At 36.1% G+C, this 18205-nt stretch overlaps 1 protein-coding gene across 1 annotated transcript in view; it reads left to right on the top strand.

Annotated features, from left to right (window-relative positions):
* The window catches only part of CBLB (Cbl proto-oncogene B), a 195456-nt gene that overhangs the window by 163710 nt on the left and 13541 nt on the right, over nucleotides 1-18205 (top strand). The window contains exons 13-17 of the mRNA XM_003798193.2: nucleotides 263-357; nucleotides 8934-9080; nucleotides 12051-12148; nucleotides 12266-12397; nucleotides 15301-15438. Of these exons, the coding sequence (XP_003798241.1) occupies nucleotides 263-357; nucleotides 8934-9080; nucleotides 12051-12148; nucleotides 12266-12397; nucleotides 15301-15438 (610 nt within the window). The remainder of the gene's footprint in view (nucleotides 1-262; nucleotides 358-8933; nucleotides 9081-12050; nucleotides 12149-12265; nucleotides 12398-15300; nucleotides 15439-18205) is intronic.

The raw sequence follows: 18205 nt of genomic DNA, 5'->3' as shown, positions 1-18205 counted from the left end.
CTTCCTAATCTGTATCTGATTTATACAGATGATAGTATTACTCCCAAATTAAGAGTCATGTTGTATCAATTTTTCTTTTCCCTATACCCTGGTACTACTTTGGGTGGTAATGAATCATAATCACTGTGGAGCTAATGACCCCTACATAAATCGTGTAATATTTATTTAGTCTCTTAAAAATCTTAAGTTTTTTGAGCTACTGTTGTTTTAAGGTCCTCCAAAAGTTAAATTCTTGGAAACTAAACATTTCGTTTGTTTTCAGGTCTTTTCCAATGGTCACCTTGGAAGTGAAGAATATGATGTTCCTCCCCGGCTATCTCCTCCTCCTCCGGTTACCACCCTTCTCCCTAGCATAAAGTGAGTTTTGTTCAATTTGGAAAGCTCTTATCCATGCAGAAAGATTTGGTATGGAGTGGTTTTGAGGTTCTCAGGACAGAAGCAGGATGAGTAGAAAGGCATCACTAAAAACAATCCAGCTGGATTTATAAAGTACCAGAAATAAAGATGTTTTCTGCTTTTTTGCTTGTGACCACAGCTTCTATGAGACTTACCTAAACTCTTGCGGTTACATATAGAAGTACGGGGCGAGGAAGCTAAGTGTCCCTTCCATCGAAGAAGAGGATGATGGAGAAGCACAGTGAGCTCTCTCATCCAATTTACCTTTCCTCCACAGAAGTATTACATTGTTCATCTCACTACCCAGTTTGACAGCATACAATAATCTTTGGTTCCTCCAATTTTTTTATTTCTCAGATCTATTCAAGCACTAAGTTCTATTGATTGTTGCTCTCGAGTTTTACATTCAGCTAACTTTCCCTAAGTTTGCCTCAGAGCTAGACCACTAAAATAGCCTCTTATCTGATATGATTTCAGATTTAGTATCAATGGATTTAAAGCTAGAAAGATATGATAAGCCTAGGTGTTGCATTTGAAAAATGAGTATACACTTAACACTGGACAGTAAAGTGATCTCGACCCAAGTTAAACCAGAGGAAACCTCTGTCTGCCCTGTATATGAAGTCAGGCTCCCTCCCTTCCCTCCAGGATGTTTCATTCACTGCAGCTGAATTCTTTGAATTTAAATTCTGTCTTTCCCAGGTCACTTTCCCACTCAAAATACCCTTTTTTCAACTAAATTATCTCAGTACTCTTCCACTAGCTAAGATCCTACAGAATTTACACATGTAAAATATTTTTCAGTGATTCCTAACGGCTGCCCTCTAATCCTATTTGGATTTTTTTTTCTGGGTTTGTGAGATTTTTTTATTCTGTGCTTTCTGACATTCCACCTTTTCAGACCATTTATCCTAAAGGTCTGTGTTAGGCTGTATTTCTTTGTGAAGTCTGTGACTTCTTCAGGTGTAATGATTAAGACTGATTTGCATTCCTCTGCCTGCCATTTATTTTCTGCACATTTAATTATATGCTCTATCATACTATTTTCTAATTTTAATGTGGCTCTCCCAATTAAATAATGCATAAGGTTTTGAGGGCAAATCCTTACCTGTATTCTAGGGTTCTCCATAACACCTTACCGTATTTCATATATATAGTAAGTACGTGGAAAATACTTGGTCGCTTGTTTTGGTTTTATCTGCTGAGGTCTTCATTTCCAGTTGAAAGTCTTAGAATTTCTTCATTCCTCTGTGTGCAGATCATTGGATTCCCACTATGTACATGAATGCAACGGAAAGATAAGCTAATTCCCAGCCCCCAAGAAATGTACAGTCTAATTTAGCAAATAAAACTAACACATATGAAATCACTAGCGAACACTGTGCACTAAATTTACAATGACAAATTGTTAGTGTTGAATGAGTTTGAAGGAGAAGCTTGTCAGAGACAAGGTTATTTCATAGGGAGGATGGACTTAATTGGACAAGTGCATGAGAAAAAACCAGGGTGTTAAATTTGACTTTGTTCAGGGGGCAGTGGGAAACTCAGCTAATTGGACCATTTCCAAAAGGAACTTTTCTTTGCACTGCCAGATACTTAGCAGACAAAGGAGTCGGGAGCAGTTACACGTTTCTATGTAGTAGGCCTTAAATCAGTGACAACATGATGATTTCTGGCCCTGAATGAACTCTGGATTTATGTGTGTGTAGTAAAACATCGAAGCTCAATTACCTCTGATATTTCAGAGAGCATTAGAAAGTGAAGTAAATGAAATCTTGGTAATTAGAGATTACATTTTTATGTTTTCTTTATTAATAACATATTGGCAAGTAGGATGAGAGGTGGAGGTTGTGCTTTGCTTCATTTGTATTTAAACCTAAAGTACCTGCTTCTGTAAAGAAAGAGTAACAAATTTATACTGAAATGTATTTTGTTGATATATCTAATACTTCAATTTGTAAACGCATCTAACATTGGCCCTGTGGTTGCATTATTTTTTCTCCCCATTTACTCTTGATTTTCCCCAGTTACTTAGCTAGGGAAATATTTTAACATTACATGTTCAACAGTAAACTAGCTTTCTATTTTGCATGCTGGAGATTAGCCACAGGTAACAATGCAAGTGTTAGCTTTTAATGGTGAATTTTTCCTCTCCCAGTTATTTTTGTTTCTGATCCCCTAGTTAACAGTTGTTTATTACAGAAATTATGCAAAATACAAAGGAAAAGTAATTACATAAATGTAGACATACATATCCCCTAAATATCAATGTATAATTATCCCTTTTTGATTTTTTTATGCAGACTTTATAAGTAGAGATTATTTTGTGACTTCATACTATTATAAGCATTTTTCTTAGTCATTTATATGTTGACTGACCACAGAACTCTGATGTGAATGATAGAATAAAATTAGACTGGGTTTCAAACATGACTCCAACATCTGGGCCCCATTTTTTCTCTCTGATTATTGAGAGGATCAGTTAAACTTAAATGATCTCTAAAACCCTTTGAGCTTCAAATTTTTAGGTTTTTTATGGGTTATGGATGGCATTAATTATGTATGAAATTTTGGCAACTTGAATTTTATCTATAGTCAGGTGATTGCATCTGAAATCATTTGGGTTACTACGCAGGTTGATGATGATGGTGAATGGCCAAGTTGGCCTCATTCATAAGTGTATAGTTAGAGTACAATGAGTGTACACTCCTGGCTCTGGAGAGTCATGGAATGGTCACCTTAGGAAAATGTCACTCATTGAATTAGGGTGTTGAGCATTCAAGAGTCCATTTCCACGTGAGACTCTTAGTGTATGTTTTAAAACCTGACTGAAGCAAAATTGAATTTGCTACCTAATGTAAACTTCTGTAGTTCTCACCAGTGTTAAATAAAATATGTCAAAGCTAGCAATTTACTTTTAAATCTGAGGATGAATGGTGGGATCACCTCTATGGTTTATCTTACAAGGGTACAAGTGATTCTTTCTAAAAGTAGAATATAAATTGTCTTAACACAATAACTAAGAAGATGGACATGAAGGCTGTGTTAACCAGTTTGATGAAAATATTTCAAATTACATATGAAAACACCACACTGTACCCCTTGATTGCCTTAATGTACACAGCTATGATTTGATAAAAAAAAAAAATCTATGCTGTGTTGGTATAGATATTTATTGAAGTGTAATTGTTAAGCATGATATTCTGCTCTGATACCCATTTACATTATGTTAGAGGTTACTCAGTAATAATACTTTCTTCCTATGTGACTTTTACTGTGTAAATTATCTTGAGACCTGGTTGCACGTGTGGCTCAAGGAGTGGGGTGCTGGCCCCATGTACCAGGGTGGCAAGTTCAAACCCAGTCCCAGCCAAAAAATGCCCCCCCCAAAAAACAAATAAATTATCTTCAGACCTAAAAGGTGTAGCATTTATTTCTAAAAAGCATACTGTTCTAATTGTAATTATTTGTTTGGATATACTTAATTTTTCTAAAATAATATCTTTTCTAAATTATTTCTATTTAATATCTTTTGAACTTAGCTATAAAAATAAAATTTTGTGCATAAAATTTTTATGCTTAAAATACAGGCAATTATCATTTTAGAGGTATAATAAAATATTCCTTAATAGTCAAAATTATTTCTTTACTAAATTATATTAACTTTGAAATAATTTGATTTTTTAAAATTAAACCAAATGAAACACTAGCCAGTTGAGAAAATACTAATTTTACTTGACACAGTATGTTGGCAAATAAACAGAGTCATCTTCATATAAGTAATAATGGAATAATTGTTTTCAGGTGATAATGTTCTGGAATGCTGAGAAATGCTTATTTTTAGAAGAATATTTTTTTGATTTTCTTGTGGTTTGTCTTCTAGAATTAGACCTTTTGTACTTTTGACATAAAAATCTTTGACTTTTGGCTTGGTGCCTGGAGCACAGTAATTATGCACCAAGGCTGGTAGGTTCAAATCTAGCCTGGGCCAGCTAAACAATAATAACAACTGCAGCCAAAAAATAGCTGGGCATTGTGGTGGGTGCCTGTAGTTCCAGCTACTTGGGAGGCTGAGGCAAGAGAATCACTTAAGCCCAAGAGTTGGAGGTTGCTGTGAGTTGTGACACGATGGCACTCTACTGAGGGCAACATAGTGAGACTCAGTCTCAAAAAAAAAAAAAAAAAATCTTTGACTTTCAAATGTCTATGAACCAATATTACTTGGTGTATATTTTTGTCAGAAAGTTTTTGTTGTTGTTAGAGATGGTATTTTTGATTATTATTATACATTTTTCTAACTAGATAAGGGGCTTATGTTTTAGGGGTAATGAATTGAGAGTCAGAATATCATCTATCTGTCTGATTTTCATCCACTTGCTATACTAACTGGAGGTTCACTGTGAACAAGATAAAATCTCTTTCCTCTTTGGAATTTATTCTCTACTTAGGGAAGGCAAAAAATAAACAAATAATTGTATTATAAATGGTCAGCTAGTGGTACGTGCTAGGCGGAAAAATAACCAGAGAAGGGAACGAATAATGATAGATTTATACTTTAGATGCGGTCATTAGGAAAGACCTTTCTGAAAGGATAATAATTGAACAGAGACCTGAAAAAGTAAAGGAGTGAGCCACATGGTTATCCGTGTGAAGAACGTGGAAGCTGGACAGGTCACGGTGCAAAACAGCTGCAAAGAGGTTTCTCACATTTACAAACAAATTAAAGCTTGTCTTAGGGCTCAGCAGTACCCCTGAAGGACTGTACCTTAGTCATATGCCTTTTAATGTCATGAGACACCCTTCACAACTAGCATGTGTATTGTAAAACTCACTGTAATATTTTAGGGAAATGATTTATTTGTGGCACTCATGCCATAATCATTTCAAATGATTTCTTCCCTGGCCTATGATTTCTTTGAGTTAGACATTTTTCCTGTTAGAATTAGGATAGTATGATATAAAACCAGAAAAAATGGAAAAATATACCTGGCAAGCTGTAATAATTGTATTTTAATGAGATAGGTTTTGTAACATTGCCTTCAGATATTATTAAGTGAAGAGCATAATTCCACATTATGCTTATATGTGAAAAACAAGCAAAATGATGTATCCCATTGAAAATGCTTTTCTAGATTACAGGTATGAAAGGACCCTACAAATGATTGTTTTCACTCCCTTCTGAGCCTGGTCATTTATTTCTGTAATAACCACACGTTGTTGTTTAAAGCTTGGAAGTGCTCAACTACACATGTACCGGGCCAGGCCGTGGTTGTCTTAAGGCCAACCCTTAAACATTTTCCAGTGTATGACAAATAGAAGAAGGATACAGGTGAATCTGTGGAAAGCACAGCCTCAGTGAAGGAGTATGTGTGAAGTTTTCATAACAGAAAAGACTGAAACTACTAAATTGTGGCACAATGTCACATGAATTTCATAGGTAGACAATGAAGATGGATAGCTTTACTTTGCTTCCCACCCTGCCCCCCGCCCCTGGAAAGTTCACAGCATAATAAAGGTATCATATCAGAAATTGTTCAAATGAAGGAAAGAACAGTGCTTGGCAAGGGTGATGTCTTAGGTACAGTTTATAAGGGTTAAAGCTAATGGGATATTTAGAAGATCGCCCTTCTGATGATAAGCCTTTCACACCAGGACTGCAGAATGCTCTAAAGGGAAGGCATTTGTGAGTTCCAAGATATAAAAGTCACTCATTAAACATAGCATTGCAAAACATCCACCTGTGCTGGCATGACAGTGCACCTGTTTCCCGGGTTGTCTCAGGCGTGCACATAGATAATAAAATGAATGTATTTCTCGCTGAAGGTTCAAGTAACTGGTGAAGGGAACCAGGGAACTAGTTCAAGAAACAAGGTATGCAGGTTGGGAGAAGGTGGCATCTCTGAGCGTGTGCGTCCCTGTGCACTACCATTGCGTTAACTGAGGAGTGACAGCCACAGTGCAGAACCCTCTGTGAGTGGAGGATGGTTACGTAAAGGGATGCGGCAGTGGGTGTGCTCGGTAGCATGGTTTACTTGGCAGCTTTAACTTGGAACCAGCCAAATCTGATTTGTTCTACCTCATTCCTCTGGTATCCTAAAAATTTCCCATAAGCTAAAGCAATGACTAAAATTGTCTCACGTTCCGTGAATTGACATTTTTTCCTGTACTGCCAAAAGTAATGTATACATGAATAGATAATGATAATTATCTGATTTTAAATAAGTTTGTAGAGAGAAAAAAATCCCATGTACAATTATGAAAGAGTGTAATTATTTACATGACTTCAGATTTGTCTTTTGCTATTTTCGATCATCATATTTAGACCTCCTTCCATTTTTTCTTTTTGTGGTAGAAACTGTTTATTTTTCTTTACAGACTGGGTAAGATGAATTTTTCATAAAAATTTGTAATATTGAATAGGATGCATTGAAATATTATAAATTGGTTTATTTTTAAGAGAACATAAATAGTGATCAGGAGGTTTACATTAGAAACATAAAAATAAAACCTGAATCTTTAGAACTTCAATAAAATGATGATAAAGGACATCTAAATATCTTCTTTCACATTTAGATACAAAGCACCACTTAAAAACTTTTATTGTCTTCTGTATCTGTAACTAAAACATATTTAAGCTAACAATCTATGCTACTTTCTCTATCATTGAAGGTAAAACATAGAATTAGCCACAACAGATGGGATTTCAAAAACTTTCCATTTTTGACTGATAATGAAGTGCTTCTTTGGAAACATAAACCTTTGGAAACAACCTACAACAGGCAGCTCTTAGAACCTTCCTGACATTGATGTGGCTGTTGAATATTTCATCAAAAATGTCTTTTTTCTTTTATAAAAGTATATGTTTGAGTTACATGGAAAAAGCTATTTATTATGAATGAAACTATAATAGGGCATAGAAAGGATGTATAGCATATATTTCTCATTTCATTTGAGAATAGAACCCATTCTGGTCCTTGGGTTAGCTAAATTGATGTCAATATTTACAAGAATTTATGGGAAAGTAATGTTTTAAGTTCCTGCTCCAATACCATCAAATCACCATTTTGCAGCTCATATACTTACCTGTCTTTTATTAGAAAGTACATCTTCCAGAAATAAATCATAGTGGGTGTAAATAACCCTTAGTCATTAATAAGGTTCTTAGCTGGTGCCCAGGGCAGTGATATCAGATCTTAACTTACAGCATCACTGTACTTTCATCAGTCCATAAACTGCCATGTGAATTTGAAGGTTGGGCACATAAACAAGAATTTAAATATTAGTATTGAAAAATTCTTTGAAGATGGGTAAAAGCATACTTTTGAAAAATCTTAGAAGAAATTTTCTTTTGATCTCTCAACTTCCTAGAAACTTAGATACTATCGTGGAAACTTGAAAACCTTTTGGTTTTTCAAAATGTCATCTTGGGATGGGCATAAAGAAAAGCCCCTACAAATGGTTTCTGTTCTAACAAGAAGAAATCAAAATGAACGTTATTTCAGGTCTGATGGCTTCATGTACCAAAGGCCTCTTGCTCCCTCTACAGAAGGTGCTTCAAAATTGCAGCCACTTTACATTTTTTTTTTTTGTTTGTTTTTTAATGAAATTTATTCCTCGTGAGCGTCACGATGATTAACAGAACAATTTGGATCAATACGTATTTCCAGTGTCTCGAAAAGTAGTGAGTCGTCCTAAATTTGGTCAGATGGGGTTTTTGAATTTCTACTTTGGCATTTTTCTTTGACATCAACAAAGGTTTAAGACTGTAGCAACAACAGTGAAAAACAGTAGGTTTTTCTGTGCCTGTTTGTTGGGGTTCATTACTGTGTTTTATTTGCCCTGATGGTTGAAAAATGCTTAAATTTTTTATATAAAATGATAGTTGTTACTCATTTCAGTTTTCTTTGATTTAGTGAGTAATTTATGCCTTAAGAATAATGTACATAAAGATGTACCATAAAGTTTTCTCATTTTCTACTTCTAATTATCCTATTCACTTTTAGTTCTTATTACTTATTGGGAAAAAAAGTCTAACAACATGAATTATATTTTTACATGACAGTTAAGTATTATTGAAAAGTGAATATTTTTCAACTATAAATTGTGTTCACAACAGTCCTTCTGTAAAGATTTCATTAATTTATAAAACTACTATACACATGTTTTTAACACTTTCATCTATTTAAGTTAAAATAAAATTTTGGTATTTTAACAGCTTTGGTTTGAATAATTTTATGCATTTTGTCTTAAAACTCCCAAACCTTTTAATTTTATTTGACACATTACTAGTTTTTCTTATTTTGTGCCATTTAATATCACAAGGATGAAAATTCTGTTATCTAATCAAGAGTCTCAACAAAAGATCAAATATCCTTTTCATTTGTATTTAGTGTAAAAAATGGCTCCTCTGATATTATCTTGTAATTGAAAAATGACCAGAAGCTATGAAGTGGCTTCTTTGATTTGAATATGTTAAATTAGACTTGCCTGTTCTGAATATTATGCTAAAAGTAGATTGGATTTTTTTCCCCTGATAGGTGTACTGGTCCATTAGCAAATTCTCTTTCAGAGAAAACAAGAGACCCAGTAGAGGAAGACGATGATGAATACAAGATTCCTTCATCCCATCCTGTTTCCCTGAATTCACAACCATCTCATTGTCATAATGTAAAACCTCCTGTTCGGTAAGAGTATGGACAGCTTTTGCCACCTTACATCTGCATAAGCATTGTCATTTGTGATGTTTGTTTGTAAGCAGTCGTATCACAGCTTTTTATTTAGTCAGAAATACTTGGTTGTATGCTCAAAGCTTCTTCCTAGATGCCATTTTTTCCATTACTTTCAGAGAAAATTAAAAGATGCAGATTTCCCATTAATCAGGATGCCATTTGACTACTAAGTGTAACAAAACATTTTGTTGCCCTCTCATAAAATACTCTAATAAAATTTTGCTGTGTGTTACATATACCGATGATGATTTGGATTTTCAGGAAGCTGTTTTAATGCATTTTATCAGTTCTAAGCCCATATCTCACATATCTCATAAGAAACAATAAGAAATTAATACTTAGAAACAAAGATTACGGCAGCCTCCTTTGGAATGCTGTTTTTAATGATGTATAGACTAGTGTAATGTATGTTCATTTCCTTTCTTGATGTCCTACCTACTTCCACTCAGATCTTGAAAAAGTGGGGGAAAAATACTTTAAGTTATTTTCTTTAACTGTTTTTTATCAAGTATGATTTTGCCTTTCCTTGGATCAAATACGAATGTAAGGTCTATTTGTTTTTTGTTTTTTTCTTTCTGTTTGTTTATCCTCACTATCATGGGGATATCCTTGGTTTCTGAAGTAGAAGCCCCTCTGAGCTCTGCGAGTTATAATGGATTACTCCTACTGAAGTATTTAGTTTGGCTTTAAGTAAAAAGCGTGATTCTGCATTTATATAATTGAATTAGTAAACTGGAATCATATTTCTCTTTTTTTCCTAACTCATCTGAGGGACTCAACAATCAAATCTCTGCTTCAAAACTTGCTTTCTAGGCTCCGTGTTCTGTGTATAACTTGCCTAGAGCTGTGCCTGGCACGCACTGACTGGGGCTCGCTGACCGCTGGTGGCCTTGCGTTCCAGCGTGTCTGCCTTGGCCAACTGAGGGATGGAGAGCTGGGGAACACTTCTGTCACCTTAGTGTGCCAGTTCCTTTTGAGGTCGAGTCCAACTGAAAGCATTTTATGAGTGGAGTGTTCTTTTCTTTCTGGATGAAAAATTAAAAAGGAATGAGTGCCCTTCTTCCAGTATCTCACTGAGGTAGAAATACAGTACTCAGAAAAGAGGAGCAAATCTTCCTTTTAACCAGAAGTCTGACTCAGTGATCCTCGTCAGCACTGAATCACCGCCCAGGATTAGTAGCAGTCTGTAGTCCAGGACATTGTTCTTTTAAAACAAAACCCAGTACAATTCTTGCTAATTGCTAGTGTTTAAGACATTTGTTGGTAAAACAGTACCATTGATAAGACAAAGAAATCACTGGGAGGCTGTTTGATAAATCGGAAGGACCAAGTGGCTACTGATCTATTCATGAATAACATTATTTCGTCTCATCAAGTATAAATTGTTACAGTTTTCAGCTCCTTTGGCTTTGACAAAATGTGTAGTAATTTTTAAAAACTGGAATAAAAGGATAAAGCTTTTTGGTCTCCCTGGGAATCTAATTTTTTGGCCTTGCTAGATAATTGAGGAGTATAATTATAATATGTTAAATTTTAATTGTTACATCATATCAGATGAGATTTTTGGTGGCAGGGCTCCCAAATCCTGAAAATAAATTTGAATTATAACCATCATTACCATCTTTTCTGCTGTTAAAGACAAGTAATAAATGTCGATAAGCCCTAAACGTAACGGGAATGAATTCTTGATCCAATTTGTTCTTGGAATGTAATGTCTGAAGTATCTTCTGAGGCCTTCTCCAAAGGATCCTTTAAGCCTGACACTGCCTTTCCCTCTGTGTTTCTCTCCCACTTTGGAACATTAGGAGAAGTGAATTGTCAATATGTGGAAAAAGTGAAACAGTAAATGAATAATTCAGTTCAGTTTCAGTAGAAATCTATCATTATGATGAAGATTCAATGCATAATAACTATTTTTAAATGAACCATCTCTGGCCCCTTAAAGAGAAGTGGCCTCCAGAGAAAATAGAAATGAATTTTAGATGAAGTATCTTGCAAATATCTATTCAAATATCCATCTCTCCTCCATTATATATATACTTTTACTTTGCTCTAAGAATACAGTGTAATGCAGAAAAGGTAACTTTTCTGGAAAACTCTGTTTTCCATAGTTGTGTGTGTTAATCCTCAAGCAGCTGCGTGATGCAGGCAAAATCCTCTGCTGCTCTCCTGATGCCATTTCCCAGGCCCCGGTGTTGTTTATTGTATTCATAGTATGCTTCCCAAGTGTTCATACCAGTAACTCCAACACACTTTTAGTGTATAGTGCCCACTACACACACTCTGATTGAAATGCTGTGCTTACAGTATACCCAAGGCTTTTGCTACCATCATTTTTCTACAGTGTCAGAGGGCCAGAGTTTTGTTCTTGACCTGGACGCTCTGTGTCTTTGAATATTCCTGTCAGAGTTTAATGGAATTACTGAAAGTTTAATAATTTTTCTTCTTTTATGGGTTCTATTATAAGGAAAGCGTAAGTTAAGTTACAGAAACAAAAAAATATGATACTAAATGCCCTCCGCAAATAACAAAGTCATTGGGACTGTTGCATGGTTTTTTCCTCGGCACATATTTGTTACTTCAAAAACTTACCCGGTGCTCTTGAACTCTGGTCCAGAGAGATATGTTAATTTCACATATGTGTTTAGGATAGCAACAATTTTTGTGGTCCTGGTAATTCTTGGTTTTAGTTAGAAAAAAAAACAGAAGAGTCTTCCATGGAATATTTACTTCTGCTTTTTAAAATGAGGGATAAGCTTATCTAAATAATGCTACTGGTATTATTCCCAGAAAAACAAAATTAAATATCTTTATTTTCAAAATTTATTAAACGGGCAAGGATGCCCATTTCCTTTACCTCCCAAATGACTTTTAAGTGGAAAGTAATGATCCTTATATGATTTTGTCCTTTGATTTCTGTTTTAGGTCCTGTGATAATGGCCACTGTATATTGAATGGAGCACATGGTGCATCTTCAGAGATGAAGAAGTCAAACATCCCTGAGTTAGGCATATATTTAAAGGGTACGTACAGAATACCTTCTCCTTTGTGATCTGCGTCTTAATGGTCAGAATTTAAAGGCAAAATTCCATGCCCTTTGTTGTGCTGAAAATACATTAAGGTTTTGTGTTGTCCTCCAGGAGATGTTTTTGGTTCAGCCTCTGACCCCGTGCCATCACCACCTGCCAGGCCTCCACCTCGGGACAGTCCAAAGCATGGTTCTTCACTCACCAGGACGCCCTCTGATTATGACCTCCTCATCCCTCCATTAGGTTGAAACCTTCAAAAAAAATTTTAAGCAAACCACCCCTGCTGCTTCTCTCAATATCAGAATTATCAGAATTCAGGGTTCAGTGTAATGCAGACTCACTGGGTTGTGAATTTGCCAGAAATTAGAATGAGTTCTCCAGGTGACGGTGGCTCCCAGGTGCATAGGACCATTACTCCATTTAGATGATTAAAGTAATAGTGCAAATAGCTGGCCATTAGACAGGGATTTATCAAGTCTCCTGCATATCAAATGTAGTCTTAAAGCACATAAGAGCATTGTTCATCCCCAAAGGCCCTTGTGTTCTAATAGTTTGAAGTGATGATTTGAAGTGTTAATTGAGATTTTCTTGAACTATAATAATTCTTAATAAATGAGAACTTTTCTTTTGGCATGAAATGACCCAGGTCCACTTACACTGATTAAATTATGAAAAATTATATATTTGCATGTAGAGAACTGAGAATAAATTCTGTTTTATTCTAACCATTACAACTGTGACATTCAGAAAATTGGTTTGTTTCAAAGTACAGTATGCAGAAACATCTAGATTTGTGTTTGTGTGTACACGTGTGAAGGTACACATGAGTGTGTATGTAATGTTGAAATTGGCTGTGTCACTATAAATTTAATTAATTCTAACTAGGAAGTTTCTCACCTTGTTTTTATAGGAAGACAGAATCTACACACACCTTAAGGCTTCACAATAACAAGTAACCCTAACATAAACTAATGTATAATGAAGGTCTGTTAATAACTGTTCTGAATTGGTATGAAGCTACCAGATACTTGGACTGAACCTTTTTATTTTCTCACAAATACTGTTGACTGGTGTTTAGAATTGCACAGTTGCCCTGTCTTTCACTCCTGTACTCTTTTCTTTGTAGTTCAGGACTGTATTCTGATCAACATTAGTTACAAAGCCCTCCTAACTTTCTTAGCTCCAGGCTTTTTCTCCCACCCTCTTACTCCTGAATACCAGTTCTTGATCTATTACCTAGATCTTCATCACCTGGAACTTTCCATGGTTATGTAAAGGATCTGGATGCTTGCATATGGTTATCTATGGAACTGAATTTTTGTCAGTATAAATTTGAATAGCTATATGCAGATGTGTGACTACTTAATTGAACGATACAGGTGCCTGTTCCAGCCTACCTTTTTAACTCAGCCTTCCTTTAGATCTGCTTGTGTGTGTCTCATTCTTTTTGGTGTTTCTTTTTTGAGTTACAGTCTCACTTTGTCGCCCTTGGTAGAGTACTGTGGTGTCATAGCTCTCAGCAACCTCAAACTCAAGCAATTCTCTTGCCTCAGCCGCCCAAGTAGCTGGGGATATGGGTGCCTTCCATAACACTCAGCTGTTTTTAGAGATGAGGTCTCGCTCTAGCTCAGGCTGGTCTCGAACCTGTGAGCTCAGGCGATCCCCCAGCCTCGGCCTCCCAGACAGCTGGGATTACAGGTGTGAGCCGCTGTGCCCGGCACATCTCACTCTTTGTTCGTTATCCTCTCTGCTCACATCCCATCCTTGATGTCAGGACTTCAGGAATGCTGGTTGTCTGCATTCTTCTCCCTGGTCTTCCAGTACGTTTTACTGTCTTATGAGACCAGTCTAACCTCTTGCCTGTTTTTCATACCTGTTTGTGAACTTTCTCAGCTCCTCTCATGGAATCTAAACCCCTTGAGTCAGGGCTTTATAATTTTGATCTTCATATCAGACGTGAGCCTGGCAGGTGCCTGATACTTAGGGCTAAAATAGGATTTGAATAACTATGAGAATATAGCAGATAGCTATGTTCCTGAATCTTCAAATATTTTAAATTTGAAAAATATTTATAATGATGAGAGAAAATGTTCTGCATTTTTGGCAAGCAAGCTCAGTGAATGATAAAACCATTTTTCTCTAATATGCCTCTATGTTTTTCATTCAATTTAAATACATATGAATTTTTATTATTAGAATATGAAGGTATTTATATATTCCCTGTCTTACTCAACAAAGCATTTGAGATAACTTACAAAGATACGTGCACTACATCTTACTTGTTTTTAAATATCAAAGTAAAGAGGAGAATGAGGAGGAGGAGGAAAAAAAATAAAAAATTAAAAAATTAAAATCAAGGTAAAAAATATGAGTAGAATAGTAAGTGTGACTGATAAAAGTGAGTCAACATGAAAGCACGCTGTAATATCCTACAGTTTGTGTGCAAAGGTAAATAGCTTTGGGCACTGCAAAAGGATGGTCTGTATTTACCTGTTCTTGTTTAGCAATACCAAATAAGTAGAAAAAGGCCATATTTTTCTGATCTAGATGCATTCTCCATATATTTTGATAATAAATATATGGAATGTTGGTTCCATATATTTAAATGAATTATTAAATTCATTTAAATGATTTAAATGAATTAAAATCCAGTAGAATAAACTGTATGGGATAATCTGTACTGTGTGGTGACATTAAATTAGATATACATGGTGTGATTTTCTCGTTAGAGTTGCAAATTCTTCGAGTTACACAGAAAATTGTGTTTTGATGGTGTGACTGATAACAATCTTTGTTCAAACTTCCAGTGTCTAATATCATAAAGGTTGCATGAGTTGTTTCATAACTGGTACACGTGAACCATGAGTTGTTTCATAACCTCATAACCGGTAGTGCTTCTCTTTATCAAAGGCCTAGGAGATAGAAAGAGTTTGCATTGGAGTGTTTGCATGTCTGTGTACGTTTCTCTCCAGACACTCCCATAAGATAACTAGATCCCATCATCAAAGATGGGGAACTGCTGGATAAACCCCGCAAGTGAAGTTCTTTATAACCAGCAAGAGAGAGTCAGTCATCACTTTTGCTTGGTACTGCGCGTTTTGATTAATGAAGTTGCACTGCTGATAAGGACTTTTCTTTAAATGCAGGTGAAGAAGCTTTTGATGCCCTCCCCCCGTCCCTCCCGCCTCCCCCACCTGCACGGCACAGTCTCATCGAGCATTCAAAGCCTCCTGGCTCCAGCAGCCGACCATCTTCAGGACAGGACCTTTTTCTTCTTCCTTCAGGTAGGAGGGAAAAGCCAAAGAAAACTATTCACTTAAAGCAAAAATATTCCTAAGAATATAGTGTTAAAAAAAAAAAAAAAAGGAGCGATCTATTAGTTCTCTACCTTCCCAGCAGAACAATCATGGGTGGTGGGAGTCGCAGTTGCTGGGTTTGTTTGTCAGTGACCGGTTTGATGCCAGAAGGGACACAAAGAGGGTGACAGCAGTAGGGAATCATAGAACTTAGAAATGGTGCGATAGAGATCAGCCAGTCCCCGTATCACCCTTCTGTTCCAAAAGGCCTCCCTGAGAACCTGAGAAGCTAAGTGATGAGGCTGATAGTGCGGGGACAACATTCAGACTCTCTGTCCCCTGAGTCCCAGAGCAATGTCTTATTTCTTAAAAATAAGGTTTAAATATTTTATTAGCTGTGCTTTAGTGTCTGAATTTTATTCAAAACAGGAAATTTTGATAGTTTATATTATCACACAATTTTTCTGAAATATCTACCTGTGACAATTTTGTCCCCATTTTTATTTCTCATGTCTCAGTGTGTCCATACGGACATATGCGTCTTTAAGGAAAAACGAATATAAAATAATTTTTACTCTAATATCCTTTTAAACTTCAGAAGAGAGGAATAAAAATAAAAATGAAGAAATTTAATAAACTTAATAGTTAGCAAGAAAAAGAAAATAAATTCAATGATGTGCACTCTGCTGATATGAACAGTTCCAGTCTGTCCGAATAATAATACGATACTCTGACTCCTTTGCCTTTGGGTCTCGAATCGGTAAAGTATAGGGTAATGATTTTTTTAATAGTTTCTTTACATTTCTATATGAGATAAATTGAGAAAAACCTTAAAAAGTGTGCAGTCACGGCTCGGCACCTGTGGCTCAAGCAGCTAAGGCGCCAGCCACATACACCTAAGGTGGCGGGTTCGAATACCCAGCCCGGGCACACCAAACAACAATGATGGCTGCAACCAAAAAATGCCGGGCATTGTGGTGGGCGCCTGTGGTCCCAGCTACTTGGGAGGCTGAGGCAGGAGACTCGCTTGAGCCCAGGAGTTGGAGGTTGCTGTGAACTGTGATGCCATGGCACTCTACCCAGGAGGATAGCTTGAGGCTCCATCTAAAAAAAAAAAAAAAAGTGCGCGGTCATTTGGCCACCTGTATGTCTCAGTGAACGCGTAGAAATCTTCACATTATCATGTCCCTCAGTTGATGGTGAGTCACCTTGAGTGCCCATCAGTTTGTTTTTGTTTTTGCTCTATTTGAAAATTCTGAAAGTTTGAGGAGATTTAATAAGAGTCAGTTATGGACGTATAACTTGGAATATGCAGATTTACTTTCTGAAAGTGGTTTATTTTTTAAGAGTAATTTCTAGTTTACTTTTTAAATCAGTAAATATTGATGGAGCCATCCACTGTTTCCCTCTGTTAGTTCCCTCCTGCCTTAGTGGCGCTCATGAATTCACTAAATGCTTACAACTCCAGGGGCACGTGTTATAACCCCGCATGACCCAAGCAGAAGTACGGCTAACTGCTTAGCTTTAGCAGTGTAGCTACATTATAAACACAATTGAGTTTTGCTACTTTTTTTCGTTTACATTTGCTTAATTCTTTGTTTTATACATGAATTACAGTTAACATGAATTTTTAAAAAATGAATCATTCTAAATCTTAGTTATTTTAACTTATGTGTAGTTTCTTGCCAGATTTCTGCAATGTACCTATGGCCTCCATATATATATATGCCCCAGTAGATTAAACCTCAGTGTTGTAAGTTCTTAGAAAACAATGTCAAATTTTCCAAGAGCTAGAAGAAAACACTTTACACAAATACATACTTTTGCCTGTTTTTTTTAATAGAATTTATTATGAAATCTTTTAGTTCTTTATCATAAGTATATTATTCATTGTCCTTTGTGTAAAAATCTTTCTACAAAAGACCTCTCAAGATTAACTGGCAAAAGAAATTATTACTTCAAAATGGAAATTCTCCCTTTTATTAGGTATGATGAGAGTTGTGTAAAGAGTTGTGTTTATTTCATTTATAGGTTGGCTTGGTTTTGCTTTTGCTTGGCTGCCAGGGAGCTCAACAACAGTTATCCTTAACCTGGAGTATGTGTTATCACATCACAGTAATACTATACAGCCTAAGAGTTTCTTTGCATTTGAATATCATTTTGCAAAGTGTGTAATACTTTTCACCCTGGAGAGAAATGTACTAGAAGATGTGTGACCGCAGTTCTTCATCCTTAGAACTCTATGAAAGGATGTGCTATAAATGCTAAAGATTAATTTGTACTTTTAGAGCCATAAAAGGTAAACAGATGAGACTGCTAAGTTTCAACAAACTTTGGGAGCATTTCACTGCTTCTTTTTCACTCTTCAGTCTGTGAAATCTTGGTCCAGTGCAATGATAAATCTTTTCTAAACATGATGGAGATTTGGTTTCCTTGAGGAAATAATCACACATAATGAAAGACAAATAATAGGTGTGTTAGAAGAAGAGGCTATAGCCTCTCCTCTTGGATCAAATCCCTGATGAAATCTATTTCTCTGTTCCAGCATCAGTGTCCCGCACAGTTGAGTCGTTCTCAGCTTTGCAGCCTGGTAGCTCCCTGCCTTCTCTGTGGCAGCGATAGTCACACGGCAGTGTTCTGTGCTTCTGCAGAGCAGCCTGTCGGATCAAGGGAGTGAGCCAAGCAAGGGCACAGCTCTGGTTCTTCTTTTTATCTGCTTTCTATTTTAGGCTTCATGCAAGATTTCTTTTGGCAG

The sequence above is a fragment of the Otolemur garnettii genome, unplaced genomic scaffold (genome assembly GCF_000181295.1).
Source record: "Otolemur garnettii isolate 467f Iridium unplaced genomic scaffold, OtoGar3 scaffold00131, whole genome shotgun sequence".
In the NCBI taxonomy this organism is placed as follows: Eukaryota; Metazoa; Chordata; class Mammalia; order Primates; family Galagidae; genus Otolemur; species Otolemur garnettii.
Note: the sequence above shows the minus strand (reverse complement) of the source record. Positions and strands in the feature narration are given on the sequence as shown.